This window comes from Nothobranchius furzeri, chromosome 19 (genome assembly GCF_043380555.1).
Source record: "Nothobranchius furzeri strain GRZ-AD chromosome 19, NfurGRZ-RIMD1, whole genome shotgun sequence".
NCBI classification, from domain to species: Eukaryota; Metazoa; Chordata; class Actinopteri; order Cyprinodontiformes; family Nothobranchiidae; genus Nothobranchius; species Nothobranchius furzeri.
The window spans coordinates 22,218,508-22,232,122 of NC_091759.1; the positions used below are offsets into that span (position 1 = coordinate 22,218,508).

Consider the following 13,615-nt stretch of genomic DNA (forward strand, 5'->3'; position numbering starts at 1 on the left):
GCAATGGAGCTAAGGTTCAACCACCACTGCAACCAGGACGGTGCCCCGATGGGCGACGGCCCTAACCGGCCCTCTTCATCACAATAATGTGACGCTAAATGATGCCTTAACTGTCTTTTTATCCAACCTCTTAGTAATCACTAACCTCATGGTTCTGGTCAGTGACTCCGCTTATCCCCACCTCACTGCCTGAATTAAGTCACCCCCTCCCTCTTCTCTGACCGGGGCAGATTACTGACATAATCTGTAGTCCAGCATCTGAAAACATCTGTCTACAAGCCAAACTCTCTTTCAGTCTGTTTAATGTTTTTATGATTCCTAGAAGTAGGGTTAGGGTTACTTAGGGTTAGCTACTGTTTCACTGACGCTGAAACAAACGACAGATCAGTCGGATCGGGAGGTACTTAACACTCGTCAGGTCAAGAATGTCAAATATTTCATCAAATTAAAGTTTGATTCGAGAGGAAAGAGCTCTGATACGAAGAAAGTCACACGATGAGTAAAAGAGTTTCAAATGAATGACAAATACAAACTTCCTGATAAGAGATCAATAATAATAATATCTAAGAGTGAGTGTTTAAATTTATATTACACATTCAATTATTTGATAAACACATTGTGACGAAAACAAATTGTAGTTTTTTTGCAATTAAATTTTTTTCTATCATTTTCCTTACCCAGAAGATGCCCAGCTTTTCTAATAACGTCACGACTAACAACAAAATCAGCGTTTACCCACTCAAACACACACATGAAAATGAAGAAATTCACATTTAAAGCAACAGAAATGAGTCTCAGCCGCTGTCTTCAGACATCCGTGCGACAGCTGTGCCGATAAACCCTCTTATCAGGTTTAAGTGGCGCTGATAAACCCGTCGGTCGACACGTGAAACCTCGTTGCTACATCAAAAACAGAGCAGCATACACACCGCCAGACTTACATCTGCAAACGTACTAAAACAGAAACAAAACTGTAAAGTTGTGGCAGACTGGAACTCATCCTCCCAACCACTAGGGGGTGCTACAGTCAGAAAACAATGGTCTAAACTTGATATTAATGAGCAAGTCTCCACCAAATCAACTTTTTTCCTGATAAACTATATAAATGCGTGTCTAATCGTGCTGCAGACACGTGTAGTCAATAGTTTTGTACTTTAGTGCATTTTAGTTAAAATTTTAATTTTCTGCCTAAAACTGTCAGTGTTGTGTCATTGTCAGGTAAAAACTCTGCACTGCATTTGAATTTAAATCTGCCATCGCTATTGGCTCAGAGGTACCCTAGAACGTTAGCTGGTACCATATGATGTCACAATTTCTTCCCACGGACCCAAGTTAGATCATTAATGGTTTCCTTGTGGGGTTACAGCACACTTCATCCCTGCAGAAGTCAAAGTAAGGCTGGATTTAACTGAAGCCAATAACTGGTAATGCAAAAATGTTTGTGTGCAGCTTTTAGTGTCCTTAGTACATGCAGATATTATAGCTCATCCCTTAAATAAAAGAGTTTTTTTAATCCTCCAAACAATCCAGAAACATGCATGCCACCACATCCCGGGATCATGAGGTCATGTTTGTGTGTCCGGGTCATTGTAAATGCAAACGACAGCTAGCATCGGCATCCTCGAGCACAAAAATAGAAATTTGTGGTGTTTCTATTGTTTAAGAGCCGTTAGCAGAGTGAGTCCTCTCTCTCCTCCTGCATACTGTAATCTATCTCATCCATCTCTCGTTCGCAGTCTTCACACCCTTCTGTCCCGCATCCCTCCACCACCACCACGCCATGAGAGTCCACCATCCTTCCTGCTCCCATTCCAGCTCCTCCAGTTGCTCCCATTGTTCCAGCTGCTCCTCCGATTCCCATCCCAGAGCTGCTGACTCCAGATCCTCCTCCTCCAACTGACAATGCCCCCCCAGAGCTGCAAGCCCCTGGTCCAACAGCTGGTCCCACTCCCCGGGGCCAAAGCGGATCCATGAGCGCCCCCTGCTGGCCGATCTGGATCAACTGGCTGACAGAGTAGAGCCCTCCGCCTCCGCCTCCAACCACCTCCTCATAGGAGGGGGCGATGGTAGCGGTGCGGGCCTCCTCCAGCCTCAGCCTGGCCCTGTGCTTCATCTCGATGAGGGTCTTTGTGTACGAGTTGAGTGTCGCCACAGCGGCGGCCATGCAGCAGCTGAAGGAAAGCCACGCTAAACTAGAAGGCAGAAAGGTTAAAGAAGACACATCTGAGCATACCTTCCCAGGAAATGGGATTAGAAAATGGTCCAAAGAGCAGAAAATCTTTGGATTAACAGAAACGTACGCAAACGACCATCCATAGTCCCAGGACTGTGGCCTCCAGTCCTTTGGTCCGATGCTCACAGTCATCTGGAACACCGTGGTGTACATCATATGAGCGACCATCCCCATCAGGCCTGACCAAGGAGAGAAATGTCCTTTAAATGTTTTTTTAGCACCTCCAAACACAGAGATTGACATTTAAAGATGTGACTAATGTAAACGTTACTGAACACAAAGCCCCTTTTGGTTTAGAGCTGTGCACAAATCCTTTAAATGCACTAAATGAAAATAAAATCTGTTTTCTGACCTGAGAGAACGGTGCACATGGCAGCGAAGGCGTTGATCTTCAGGGAACTCATCTCCTTCTTTGCACACAGGCACATGGCTTCCACACACATCAGCAGGAAGCCCATCGCCAGCAGGCCGATGTACATGAACTCACTGATGACGGACAGCCACAGCACACCTGGAGGGGGAAATAAATGAATGCATGAAAAAATGTTTCTTTTCTATAAAGAATTGGTCTAATAGACTGACCTTGTGTTTGTTCGGGGGTCAGTTCAATAAAGCTGCGGCACTTTTCTTCCTGATCATCACCTGGGAAAACAAGCATTCACCCAAAAACGTGATTTGATGCTATAATCTTCTTCTCTTTCAAAATAAACCTAAATGAGACGAAAACCCATCAGGATATTTTAGTTTATCTTCCTCATATCTATGTGGACGGACGAGCACGGAGGTCCCCCACCTTCGTTGTGTTTTTCACAGGAGAGCCAGAAGCCGGTGTGGAAGTATCTCAGCATGTACTTGTCCTCGCCCGTCTCCCACAGATAGTGCACGGCGTTGGCCAACTGTTTCTTCCTAATCAGAGCTAGTTCCTCCTTCTGCTGTGGGGACAGCGTGGCGTTGGGCACCGGGTTTCTAGGGTCCGGAGTTGGAGCCTCTGGACAAGAAAATATGAGATTAAAGCAAACAAAGATGGATTTTAAAATGGAGGGGTGTCTGTTTAAAAAACAAACTGCAGGATTGCATCAACCTGTGTCATGTTCTGTGCCTCTTGTTGTCCCCAGCTCCCTCCAGTTTTCCCTCATGATTCCCCTCATGTGTCCCCAGGACTCCTGTGCCCCTTTTTGTCCCCAGCTCCCTCCAGTTTTCCCTCATGATTCCCCTCATGTATCCCCAAGACTCCTGTGCCCCTTTTTGTCCCCAGCTCCTTCCAGTTTTCCCTCATGATTCCCCTCATGTGTCCCCAGGACTCCTGTGCCCCTTTTTGTCCCCAGCTCCCTCCAGTTTTCCCTCATGATTCCCCTCATGTATCCCCAAGACTCCTGTGCCCCTTTTTGTCCCCAGCTCCTTCCAGTTTTCCCTCATGATTCCCCTCATGTGTCCCCAAGACTCCTGTGCCCCTTTTTTGTCCCCACCTCCCTCCAGTTTTCCCCCCAGGTTCCCCTCATGTGTCCCCAAGACTCCTGTGCCCCTTTTTGTCCCGAGCTCCCTCCTGGTTTCCCTCCAGGTTCCCCTCATGTGTCCCCAAGACTCCTGTGCCCCTTTTTGTACCGAGCTCCCTCCTGGTTTCCCTCATGTTTCTCTCAGTCACTTCTCTGTAGTTTTCTATAGGTTCACCTTTAGTGTGTGTGTTTTCCTTCCCCACTTGTTAATTAGTCTCCCTCACTCTTCAGGTCATTAGTTAGTTATCTTTGGTTCTCCTGCGCCATTAGTCTTTTAGGTTTATTTATGTAGAATCTCACAGGTTATGGTTTATCCCCTCCTCTGCTTGGTTTTCCCTTCCTGTTTAGCTTATTGATTTCACCAGTCTCTCCTCAGTTCTCTCTCCCCACGCACCTGCTTCTCGTCTCCTAATCACCCAGCCCCTGTGTATATAACCCTGTCTGCGTCTCTGTGTTTAGTCGGTCCATTGTCTTGTGTCAGTGCTGTTTTGTTCCCTCTTCGTTAAACAGTAGGTTTGTGCTCTTAAATGAGCTTTTGTTTTTTGACTCCCTAAGTTTAGTTCTCAGGCTTGGCATCAAGCACCGTTGTTGAGTTAGCTGCATCCTAAATAAAAGGATTTAACTTTTACAACCGCTCCTGCCTCGAGTCGTTCTGGGGTTTCTGCAACTTGGGTCCAAACCCCCCTGCTCTCAGAGAGACAACCTGTGTGTGGCCTGAACCACGGCACGCAACGCAATTCAGCTCTGAAACACTCTTCTTGAAGTCATCTGTGATGCTTTTTGACATGCAAACAAACAGGCTTAATACTGAACAACCGACGGAAGGTCAAAAGTCTCAGCTGGAGACACAAAGCGCTGAGATTACAGCAAAGCTGGGATTATGTGAATCTCCTATGAAAAATGTTTAAATTACAACGTGAAGCAGCCGTGATTGAGGTCAAACACCTACATGAAAAACGTTTGGAGCGTGCTGATTGGATCACAAGCATCATTCCTGCATCAGGAATCTAAAGATCATCCTCAGCAGAGCTGGCAAGCTTCATGCGGGTTCACCTGATGCAGCAACGTTAGTTTTTCTGATTAAATATTCACTGAAACGTGTGAAAAAGTAAAGAATGTGAGATAATCAGCATTGGCCAGAGCAGCTTTGTGTCTTTCCAATCACAGCGCTCCATTTCTGTTGGACCGGTTCGACGCCAGTGCTGCGATAGAAAAAAAACTACAAAGATGGCGTCGGCTCTGGAGTGGCCATTATTTGAAACAGCTTTGGCATCATTTACGGTGTTTCTCAATGCCAAGGAACCTCGTCTTGATGTCTTGGCCCCGCCCCGGTTGCCTAGGAGATACATCATTGGGAGCCGCCAAGACGTGTTCCAAAGTTCATGTTCTACCGAGGCATGTGTTCTCCGTTTGTTAGCCGTGTAGCTAGCTGAGCAAGAACACACGAGAGGTGTCTTGTAGCCTAGCCTTGGTTAAAAATTACCCACAATACACCGCGGTATTTTCAAAAAGACGGCGGATCAGAAGCCGGCAGCTACTTTGGGGGCTAATTTCAAGTTTAAAAATAAGTCAGCTCATTTAAAATGTTTTTTTTAGATCCAAAGAAGTTATCTATGGTTGGTTAGTTGCTTAGTAGTTGCAGCTTTGGTGGCTAGCGGGTAGTAACTCACTCATATTTTTTATTTAATAAACATAAACACAATTTAAAAAGTAAAAGGCTCGTTATATATTCATATTGAAACTAATACGTATAAAATATAACGTTATCTCTCGTGTCACGTGACGTTATGTGACCGCCGTGGAAGCCGCGGTCACGTGATGCAAGTCTGTTCCATTTAACCGTTTTCTTTGACCAAGGAAGGACAGTGTCCTCGTAAGCAAGGCGCCTTGACACTGAGAAGCACCCTTAGACTTCGGCTTTCCTTTGATCCGTCTTCTTCGATGGTGTATGGCGGCTGGCTGACATCCGTAGCGGTGACTACGTTACGTTTGTTTCTCTGATTGGTCCTGGCGCTGTCCAATTGTGTGGGGAGACAACTGGTAATCCCGCCCCACGACTGGCTGGTTTAAATGGTTCGTGGCCAGACTATGGTGGCATACCGTAAAACCAGGACTCAAAAGACCATTTGAGAAAAACACAGGAAGTGTGTCTCCTCTGCAGAAAACCAAACGAGGAGCCGTGGCGTGAGCACGGCGCTTTCCCAGCTCACCTGTGGTATACGGCTGGCTGTTGTTCTTCCCACAGTTCTTCATCTTGACCGGCGACAGGCAGATGGGCTTCACCACTTTGTGCGTCCCTTCACACCAGTAGGAGGTGCAGAAAGCCGAGACAGACATAGTGAGGGCCAGGGAGGTGAGGCCTAGGGACAGCAGGGTGCGGTTCCTTCTGGACATGTTCTCCAGCATCGTTGCTTCTCGACTCGACGGGAGCCAAAGGCGTAATGACTCAGGCGATGGGATCACACCTGACTTCAGCTGAGAGTTTACTCTTGGTCTTGACCGGTTGGGACGAGAGTCAGACGAAAGAAGGGATTTCGTACCAGCATGAACACAAATCAGGTGGGACGCTGAGGGGAGCTAAGACTGCTTCATGATTAAAAAATAAAGCAAGACGAGAAGATTCTGGTGGTTGGAGCAGAAGGGCAAAGGTCACAGGGGAAGATGAGTAGTGGAGGAGATGTGAGAAGGGTGGAGAACATTTAAGGTCAGAGGACAGCGGGCTAAAGACAGATAAACTGTTGGTGTTTAATCAACTTGGGACAGATGTGCAGGCTGAAGGTTGCATGAGGATTTCCAGCTGTTGTGTCTTCGTCTAAGGGCGCTACCGTCTCAGCAGCAGTCTTCCAGCCGTAGCATCAGTCACAGAAAATTAGGATTTACTGGATAAACGATGCAGGTAATCAGCTCCGCTTCCATCAGATTACAACATCCTATTTAGCCCATTTTGTACACTTCACTTCTCTCCCATCCACGTCTTTTCCCCCAAACGCTGACGCCCGCTCGGATCCGAGTCCCGTTTCCAGCCAATCACTTCCAGGCTCGCAGCACATCCCACTGCTCAACCTCACCCCTCCGGGAGGGCCGAGTGACTAGTCCAGGATCTCAGGCCCGCATGACTCTAGATCTGCTAAATCTGTCGAAGTCTCAGTTAAGGTGGACTAGATAAATGCCTGGTCCTCCGATCGCCACCTGTCAGGAAAATAAAGAGAGAGGTAAACATCTGGATATAATCGCAAAAAGGTTTGTCTTTAAAGACCGTCGGTCTTCTACTCTAATCTTCAAGCCATAATCCAAAGGAAACTAGATTTGTTCTTTGGTTCTTGAAGTCATTTCACCTTTGATCCATGAAGCTCTGACTAATTAGCGCAGAGCTGGAAGCATCTAACCTCTGGTTAGGTCAGCGAGGACTTTAGTGCTGTTGTGATGCGGTCATTGGCCCATCACGCTGTTGACCCGTCCCTCCATCTGTCCACAAACACAACGCAAACGCAGCAAGAAGACATCTGTTTTAAATCCGAGAACTCGAGCTTCAGGAGTCCAGCCTGATCGGACGTCTTGCTTTGGGGATTGTGATGTACAAACACGAGCTAGAATGAACCGAGTTTCCCCGTCAAAAGGGTTTTCCACCATGTTGATTCTGAGTCACTGACACCTGTATGCACAGACGACCTCCCTCCCGAACGTTTAAATACCAGAAACCTCCCCAAAAAGGGCAATGAAGCATTTTTAGGAATGTTCATATGTTTTTTGTCCAAAGGGACTCAGAAACGACGTAATGCTGCAAGGCAGAGAATTTCACGAGTCGTTTCATGAGTCGGGTTTTTGTAGCTGTCATTGACCAAATATGAAAGAAATGAAAATAGAAATCAATGTTTGAGTTAGAAATGAACACAAAAGGATCAACGTTCACCTTACGCATTATTTCTCCAGATACATCCAGGGGCGCCTCCAGAAATTTTTGATAGGGGTGGCCAGATGGGGCCAAAGAATTTTTTGGGGTGGCACACCAAATTGGTCCTTGTGGTAACTCTGGGAGAATTTAGCCAGTGGCGATGTGCTGCATTGCACCTTTATTCTGTTATCTTAGTTTTGATTAAAGTAACAGCACATAAAACATTTAACTTAAAATTTACAAACTCAAACATTTCAGTGATTTAAAATGTTATCTTTAAATTAAAAATGTATTGTTTTCAGGTAAATTCATTTGTTGCTGTGTTAAAAAAAGCTATGGAGATAAAAACTTGTTTAAAATGGTGAGCAGCAGAAATATATGTTTTTTTATTCAGATTATTTGTTTACTCATTAATTGTAATATTTTTATTTTGTTTTACAATTATGTCTTGAATTAACAAGATCAATGTATGGTTTGACTGAACACTAATATGATTTTCTTTGGGGGGCAGCAACTTTATAGGGGTGGCCATGGCCACCCCTGGCCACCCCTTGGGGGTGCCCTTGGATACATCAGCTAAATAACATTTCTACTGATTCATTTAGTCACTGATGCTAAAACGTCCTGAGCTTCGATCATCACATAAAATCAGTTTGTTGACACTTGATTACATTAATTACATTATTAAACCACGACTTTTGGAAAGATCTGATACTTGTGATCATGGCGACATTTATGGGATGGATTGAGGAAAAAAAGATCTGTTCTGGACAAATCCAGACTGAAACCAGCTGAGTTTAGCTTGTAGCTCTGATTTACACCAAACGAAGAACACTAACCGTAAATAAACGTTAATGACTGGTTGACCCATCTGTGTGAGATATCCATCTCATCGTGATGAGCTGAAATCTCGTCCCTCATGGGCGGGATTAGAAAATCCTGCTGCAGCTGGGAGCGCTCGACTTTCCATCACATAGCACTTTCTCTGCAAACCAGCAAATAAAGACGTAAATAAAGAAGAACTTACCGAGGCCGTGACTCGGAGTCGTTCCCTTAGCTTCTGCTTCGACTCCACCGACCATTCACCCAGAATTCCTTCACTTTTCCCTCTCATCTTCCCTCATCACTACTTCCTCGGAGTTGGTTGAGTTTCCATCAGAATCCCACCCAGATTCCCTCTAATCCTTCCAGCTCCATCTGTTACTTTCCCACCCCTTCATGTGGTTTTCATCCCTCCATCCTCGCTGCCGTTTCTTTCTCTCTACCTCTCCTTCTCTCTTCGCTTCCAACCCTGAAATGATGAATTTCACACTTTAGAGCAGCTTGAAGCTAGATGAGTCTGATAGCGCTGTAATCTGCTGGTGCGCGCTGTTTCGTGAACTTTGACCCTTACAAAGACAGCCCAGCAGCTGTGCAGCTGTAGCCAGACGTTTGTCAGCGATACGATTGTTTCGGCTCTGTTCTTTTACTGAACTGGAACAAATACCTTCAATAAAATAACAAAACAAGCGTTAATACACGATTCTGTCTGAAATACCAGCACACCTGATAGGTACTGAGAATGTTATTGGACAGGAATTGGCTAAATCAATGCCAATCTTCTAGTTTAGATGTAATTTATGTTCCCTTTGGGGTCACTTAGTTGGGTTTTTATGCTCCAGAACACCTGGTGTGAATCCACAGGTGCCTGACAGGCTTCTGCAGAACATGAAGACAAGTAAGAGGCGACTTAACCACTAAACCAGGTGTGTAAGCAGAGAAATGATGAAGACATGCAGCACAGTTGTAGTAAAGGACCCTCAAAACGAGTCCTCATGGCAATGCCCATTTCAGGAATCCTTCAACCACTTTAAAAGAGTTTTTGGTGTTTATGTTTATGTATTTAGCAGACGCTTTTGTCCAAAGCGACTTACAAGTGATAATCGGCATGTTGCCCTTGAGGCTAACAACAACAACAACAACAATAACAACAACAACTTGACATCAGTCATGGAGAGGAGGGAACAAGGAGTGGACAGTAGAGAGGGGGGACGGGTGCAGGGAAGGTGCTAGTTTAGAAGATGCTCTCTGAAGAGCAGGGTCTTCAGGAGTTTCTCGAAAATTGAAAAGGAAGCTCCTGTTCTGGTAGTGCTTGGAAGGTCATTCCACATTTGTGGAACGATGCATGAGAAGAGTCTGGATTGTCCCGAGCGTGGTGTAGGCACTGCTAGCCGACAATCCTGTGATGACCGGAGCGGCCGGGCCGAGACGTAAGCCTTTGCAAGAGGATTCAGGTAGATGGGAGCCGTACCATCTCGGACTTTGTATGCTAGTGTTAGCAATTTGAATTTGATGCGTGCTGCTAGCGGTAGCCAGTGGAGCTCAATGAACAGAGGGATGACATGTGCTCTTTTTGGCTGATTGAAGACCAAACGCGCTGCTGCGTTCTGGACCATTTGAAGAGGTCTCACAGTACCCTAACCCAAGACCAGTTAGAAGGGCATTGCAGTAATCGAGGCGGGAGATGACAGGAGATTGCACCAGGAGCTGGGTGGCATGTTGTGTTAGGTATGGTCTGATCTTTCGTATGTTATACAGCGCAAAGCGGCATGAACGAGCAACAGAGGCAACATGATCTTTAAAGGTCAGGTGTTCATCAATCACAACTCCCAGATTTCGAACTGCCTTTGAAGGAGGCAGAGATAGGAAGTCATTCTGGATTGAGATATTGTGCTGTATGGATGGTTTTGCTGGGATGACAAGCAGTTCAGTTTTAGAGAGGTTGAGTTGGAGATGGTGGGATTTCATCCATTTTGACATGTCAGAGAGACAGTTTGATATTCGTGCAGAGACAGTGTGGTCGTCCGGTGGAAATGACAGATAGAGCTGGGTGTCGTCTGCATAGCAGTGGTAGGAGAAGCCATGTGATCGAATGATCTCACCCAGTGAGGTGGTGTATATGGCAAAGAGAAGAGGTCCTAGTACAGAGCCCTGGGGGACTTCCTGTGGCAAGATGGTGCACGGTAGAGGATTGTCCAAGCCAAGATACACTGAATGATCGTCCTGTGAGGTACGATTCAAACCAGGCGTGTGCTTTCTCCGTGATGCCCATGCTAGAGAGTGTGGACAAAAGGAAGCCATGGTTGACAATAATGTTGTCAACAACTCCAGATACCTACTCTAACAACGTCTGTTAAATCAAAAAGATTAAGATTAAAGTCCCAGAGTTGGCGCACACACTGGTGTGGTGAAAATTGTCCTCCTCGCTTGACCCAACCCCGTGGGGAGCGGTGAGCTGCAGACTCGGCTGCGCTAGGGAACTTTTTGGTTTAATAGCCGGATCACTGAGAAACTATTCATTTATTATTTTAGAAAATAACCCCCCAGCTAGAAAAAACAACCAATGTTGTGTTTTGGTGCTGGTTCAGCTGCTGGACCAGCATACAAGCACCAAAGGACAACATATGCTGGCAACCAGCTGGTCGATGCTGGTTTTTCCAGCAGGACAGTCACTCTGAGTGTATTATGCAGGCTGAACATGAAGATAGTCTCCTACACCTATCTCCTACTTTAGCTTCTGATGTGAAACTCTAGGATTAGAAAATCCTGACAGATCTATGTCACACTGTCACTGAACATTCAAGGACTCACCCATCTTGGCTCATGACGGGGAAGGCTGTTGTTGGTTTAGCGTCCAGGAAACAGCAGAGAACGTCTCTGCTAGTAGAAGCTAACCGTTAGCATTAGCAACTCCACCACACAGCAAAACTCCTCCAGGCTTGTGTTATTTGTGGAGGTAAAACATCAATGAGGCAGAGCAGAGTCAGTGGTAGAGTCTCGTTGCTGTAAGCCAATCAGTGGAGAGATGTCTAAATATCAGGAAATAAGACTCCAAATCCTGTCGTCTGAAGCTACGTTCTCGTCCAACTGAATTCCACATCCTCACCTGAACTTTTTCCCTAATTTACAAAAGATTAGTTTCTAATAGAGACAAGTGAAGATGTGTTGAAAATGAGTAAAGCTGACCTTTAAATACTTCAGGGCTAGGATGAGCTAACGGCTAATCTGAGAACAAGTGTGTTGCTGCTTTAAAACTGATCAGATCTCCATTATAGTCTCACGAAGAGTCAAGCAAAGTCATTCAAACCTTTACTGTTAGTTTTTAATCAAATGATTAATCTCTGTGATTATTTACAAGTCGGCAGCTTCAGCAGCAGCAGCATCATGCAGAGCCTCCTGTTTATCTCAGGGTCAAATCTAGCAGGATTTATTCAGCAATGCAGCAGAAAAGCCCGTCTGAAGCTAAATTTATGTTATAAACTTCATAGTTTAATAGTGATTCATAAAACTGTGATAGACTGGAGCTGTTGTTCTTTGGAGTTGAACTTCCAGGCTGAAAGTCTTCTCCTGCATTAGCTGCTGACAGAAGAAAAATCACTCGGATCATAAAAAGCCACACAGATCTACGTCACACTGAAATTTATCATTCATCATTTATTATTGTGTCCAGACAACTAAAACATGGCAAAACTTTGAAAACAAGCAACCGTGGCTCTCACGTTTAGGTCTGATTTACGGCTATCTTGCATGACGACATCCTTCAGAACTGTGAAGGGTGGAATCTGCGTTTGGGCTAGATTTGACTGGATTGTGATGTCCTAATGGGACTCGCGCTGACAAACTGTTACATCTCCTCTTCCTGTTTTTAGACACTAAGCTCCTCTCTCCATGAATGGATCGACTCACATCCGGCTCAGCGGTCAGCCTTGTAATTAATGCAAACTGCCTCCACATTCAGGAAATGAAGAGTGAATGGACTCAGCTTAAGGTTTGTGTCATTTTACGGTAAAATCCTTTTGAGGTGTTTATAAATTTAGCATTAAAAATTATGTTTTACTATAAATATTACTTTTTTTTTTTTGAGTTTACTTCAACGTGCCCGTCTTAAAGAGACGTTACATCCTTTTTAAAGGGCTTTCTTACCTGTAGAAGATAGCCCAATAAGCAGCCTAGGTTTGGAGAAATGGCTTTTTTGTTCATTATTTCTGTCCTAGAGAAAAGACCAACAAGTGTTGCTTCTGTCTGAAAAAAGCTTAAGTCTCCACATTTTCACAAAAGTTCATGCCCCCCCACCCCCTATCTTTTGAGCTTGCGTAACAAGATAACTTTGGCAAAAGAAGTGAAGTAACTCCTTCAGGACTCGACCCCTAAAACATTTCCTAATATGCTGTTATGGAAATTTTATGTTTATTATTCCTTGATCATTGATCCAATCAACTAAAGGTATTCTCATTTTGTTCAAACACACCCACACATTCCTGTGCCCATTCACACACACACACACACACACACACACACACACACACACACACACACACACACACACACACACACACACACACACACACACACACACACACACACACACACACACACACACACACACACACACACACACACACACACACACACACACACACACACACACACACACACACACACACACACACACACACACACACACACACACACACACACTTCTGTTCCTTTCTTATCTCATGTATAAATAAACTCTGAGAACAGGAGCTCGGGGCAGCTGCCTCGTGCTCCTGCCCCCTCGTTGCTATTTGGAGTCTTGTCTGGTTTATTTGTTTACTTTTCTCTGGCTGCAGGCACTGGGTTGTTGACAAAATCCCTGACATATGCTTTAAATTTAAAAGACCGGAGCCGTTTAGAACGCAGCAATTTTCCATTTTGGTCTTTGTGACACTCAAGACTAGCCGTTAGCTCATCAATCTCAAATGACATGTCTAATTCGAGGTCCTTCATGAAGTTTTCTACCACGGGCTAGATAGAAAAACTTTTTACACACAAACATGAAACGACCTTTTAAGGAGGACTGGCATTTCTAAGCTAGTCTTGATGCCCGTTTTAAGGTGGTAGGATCCTATAAACGCAGATTTATCATCCTTCACATATCAGAACAGATTTGCCACCAGACGGTCGAAGCTTTTCCCT

The 13,615-nt window shown here is 45.0% G+C and overlaps 1 protein-coding gene across 2 annotated transcripts; it reads right to left on the bottom strand.

Moving 5' to 3' along the window:
* Nucleotides 1-285: 285 nt before the first annotated feature.
* LOC107394841 (germ cell-specific gene 1-like protein) lies at nucleotides 286-13,084 on the bottom strand. 2 transcript variants are annotated; one of them, XM_054745327.2, is made up of 8 exons: nucleotides 8,646-13,084; nucleotides 7,062-7,191; nucleotides 5,937-6,915; nucleotides 3,027-3,221; nucleotides 2,816-2,875; nucleotides 2,586-2,744; nucleotides 2,301-2,412; nucleotides 286-2,192 (listed from the first exon to the last, which is right to left on the bottom strand). In XM_054745327.2, exons 3-8 carry the CDS (start codon nucleotides 6,130-6,132, stop codon nucleotides 1,670-1,672), a joined length of 1,245 nt encoding a protein of 414 aa, XP_054601302.1. In that variant the 5' UTR covers nucleotides 6,133-6,915; nucleotides 7,062-7,191; nucleotides 8,646-13,084; the 3' UTR covers nucleotides 286-1,669. The 2 variants fall into 2 exon arrangements, with proteins under 2 accessions (XP_054601302.1, XP_054601301.1); XM_054745326.2 differs by having other exon boundaries at nucleotides 8,458-13,084.
* Between the last annotated feature and the right edge of the window lie 531 nt (nucleotides 13,085-13,615).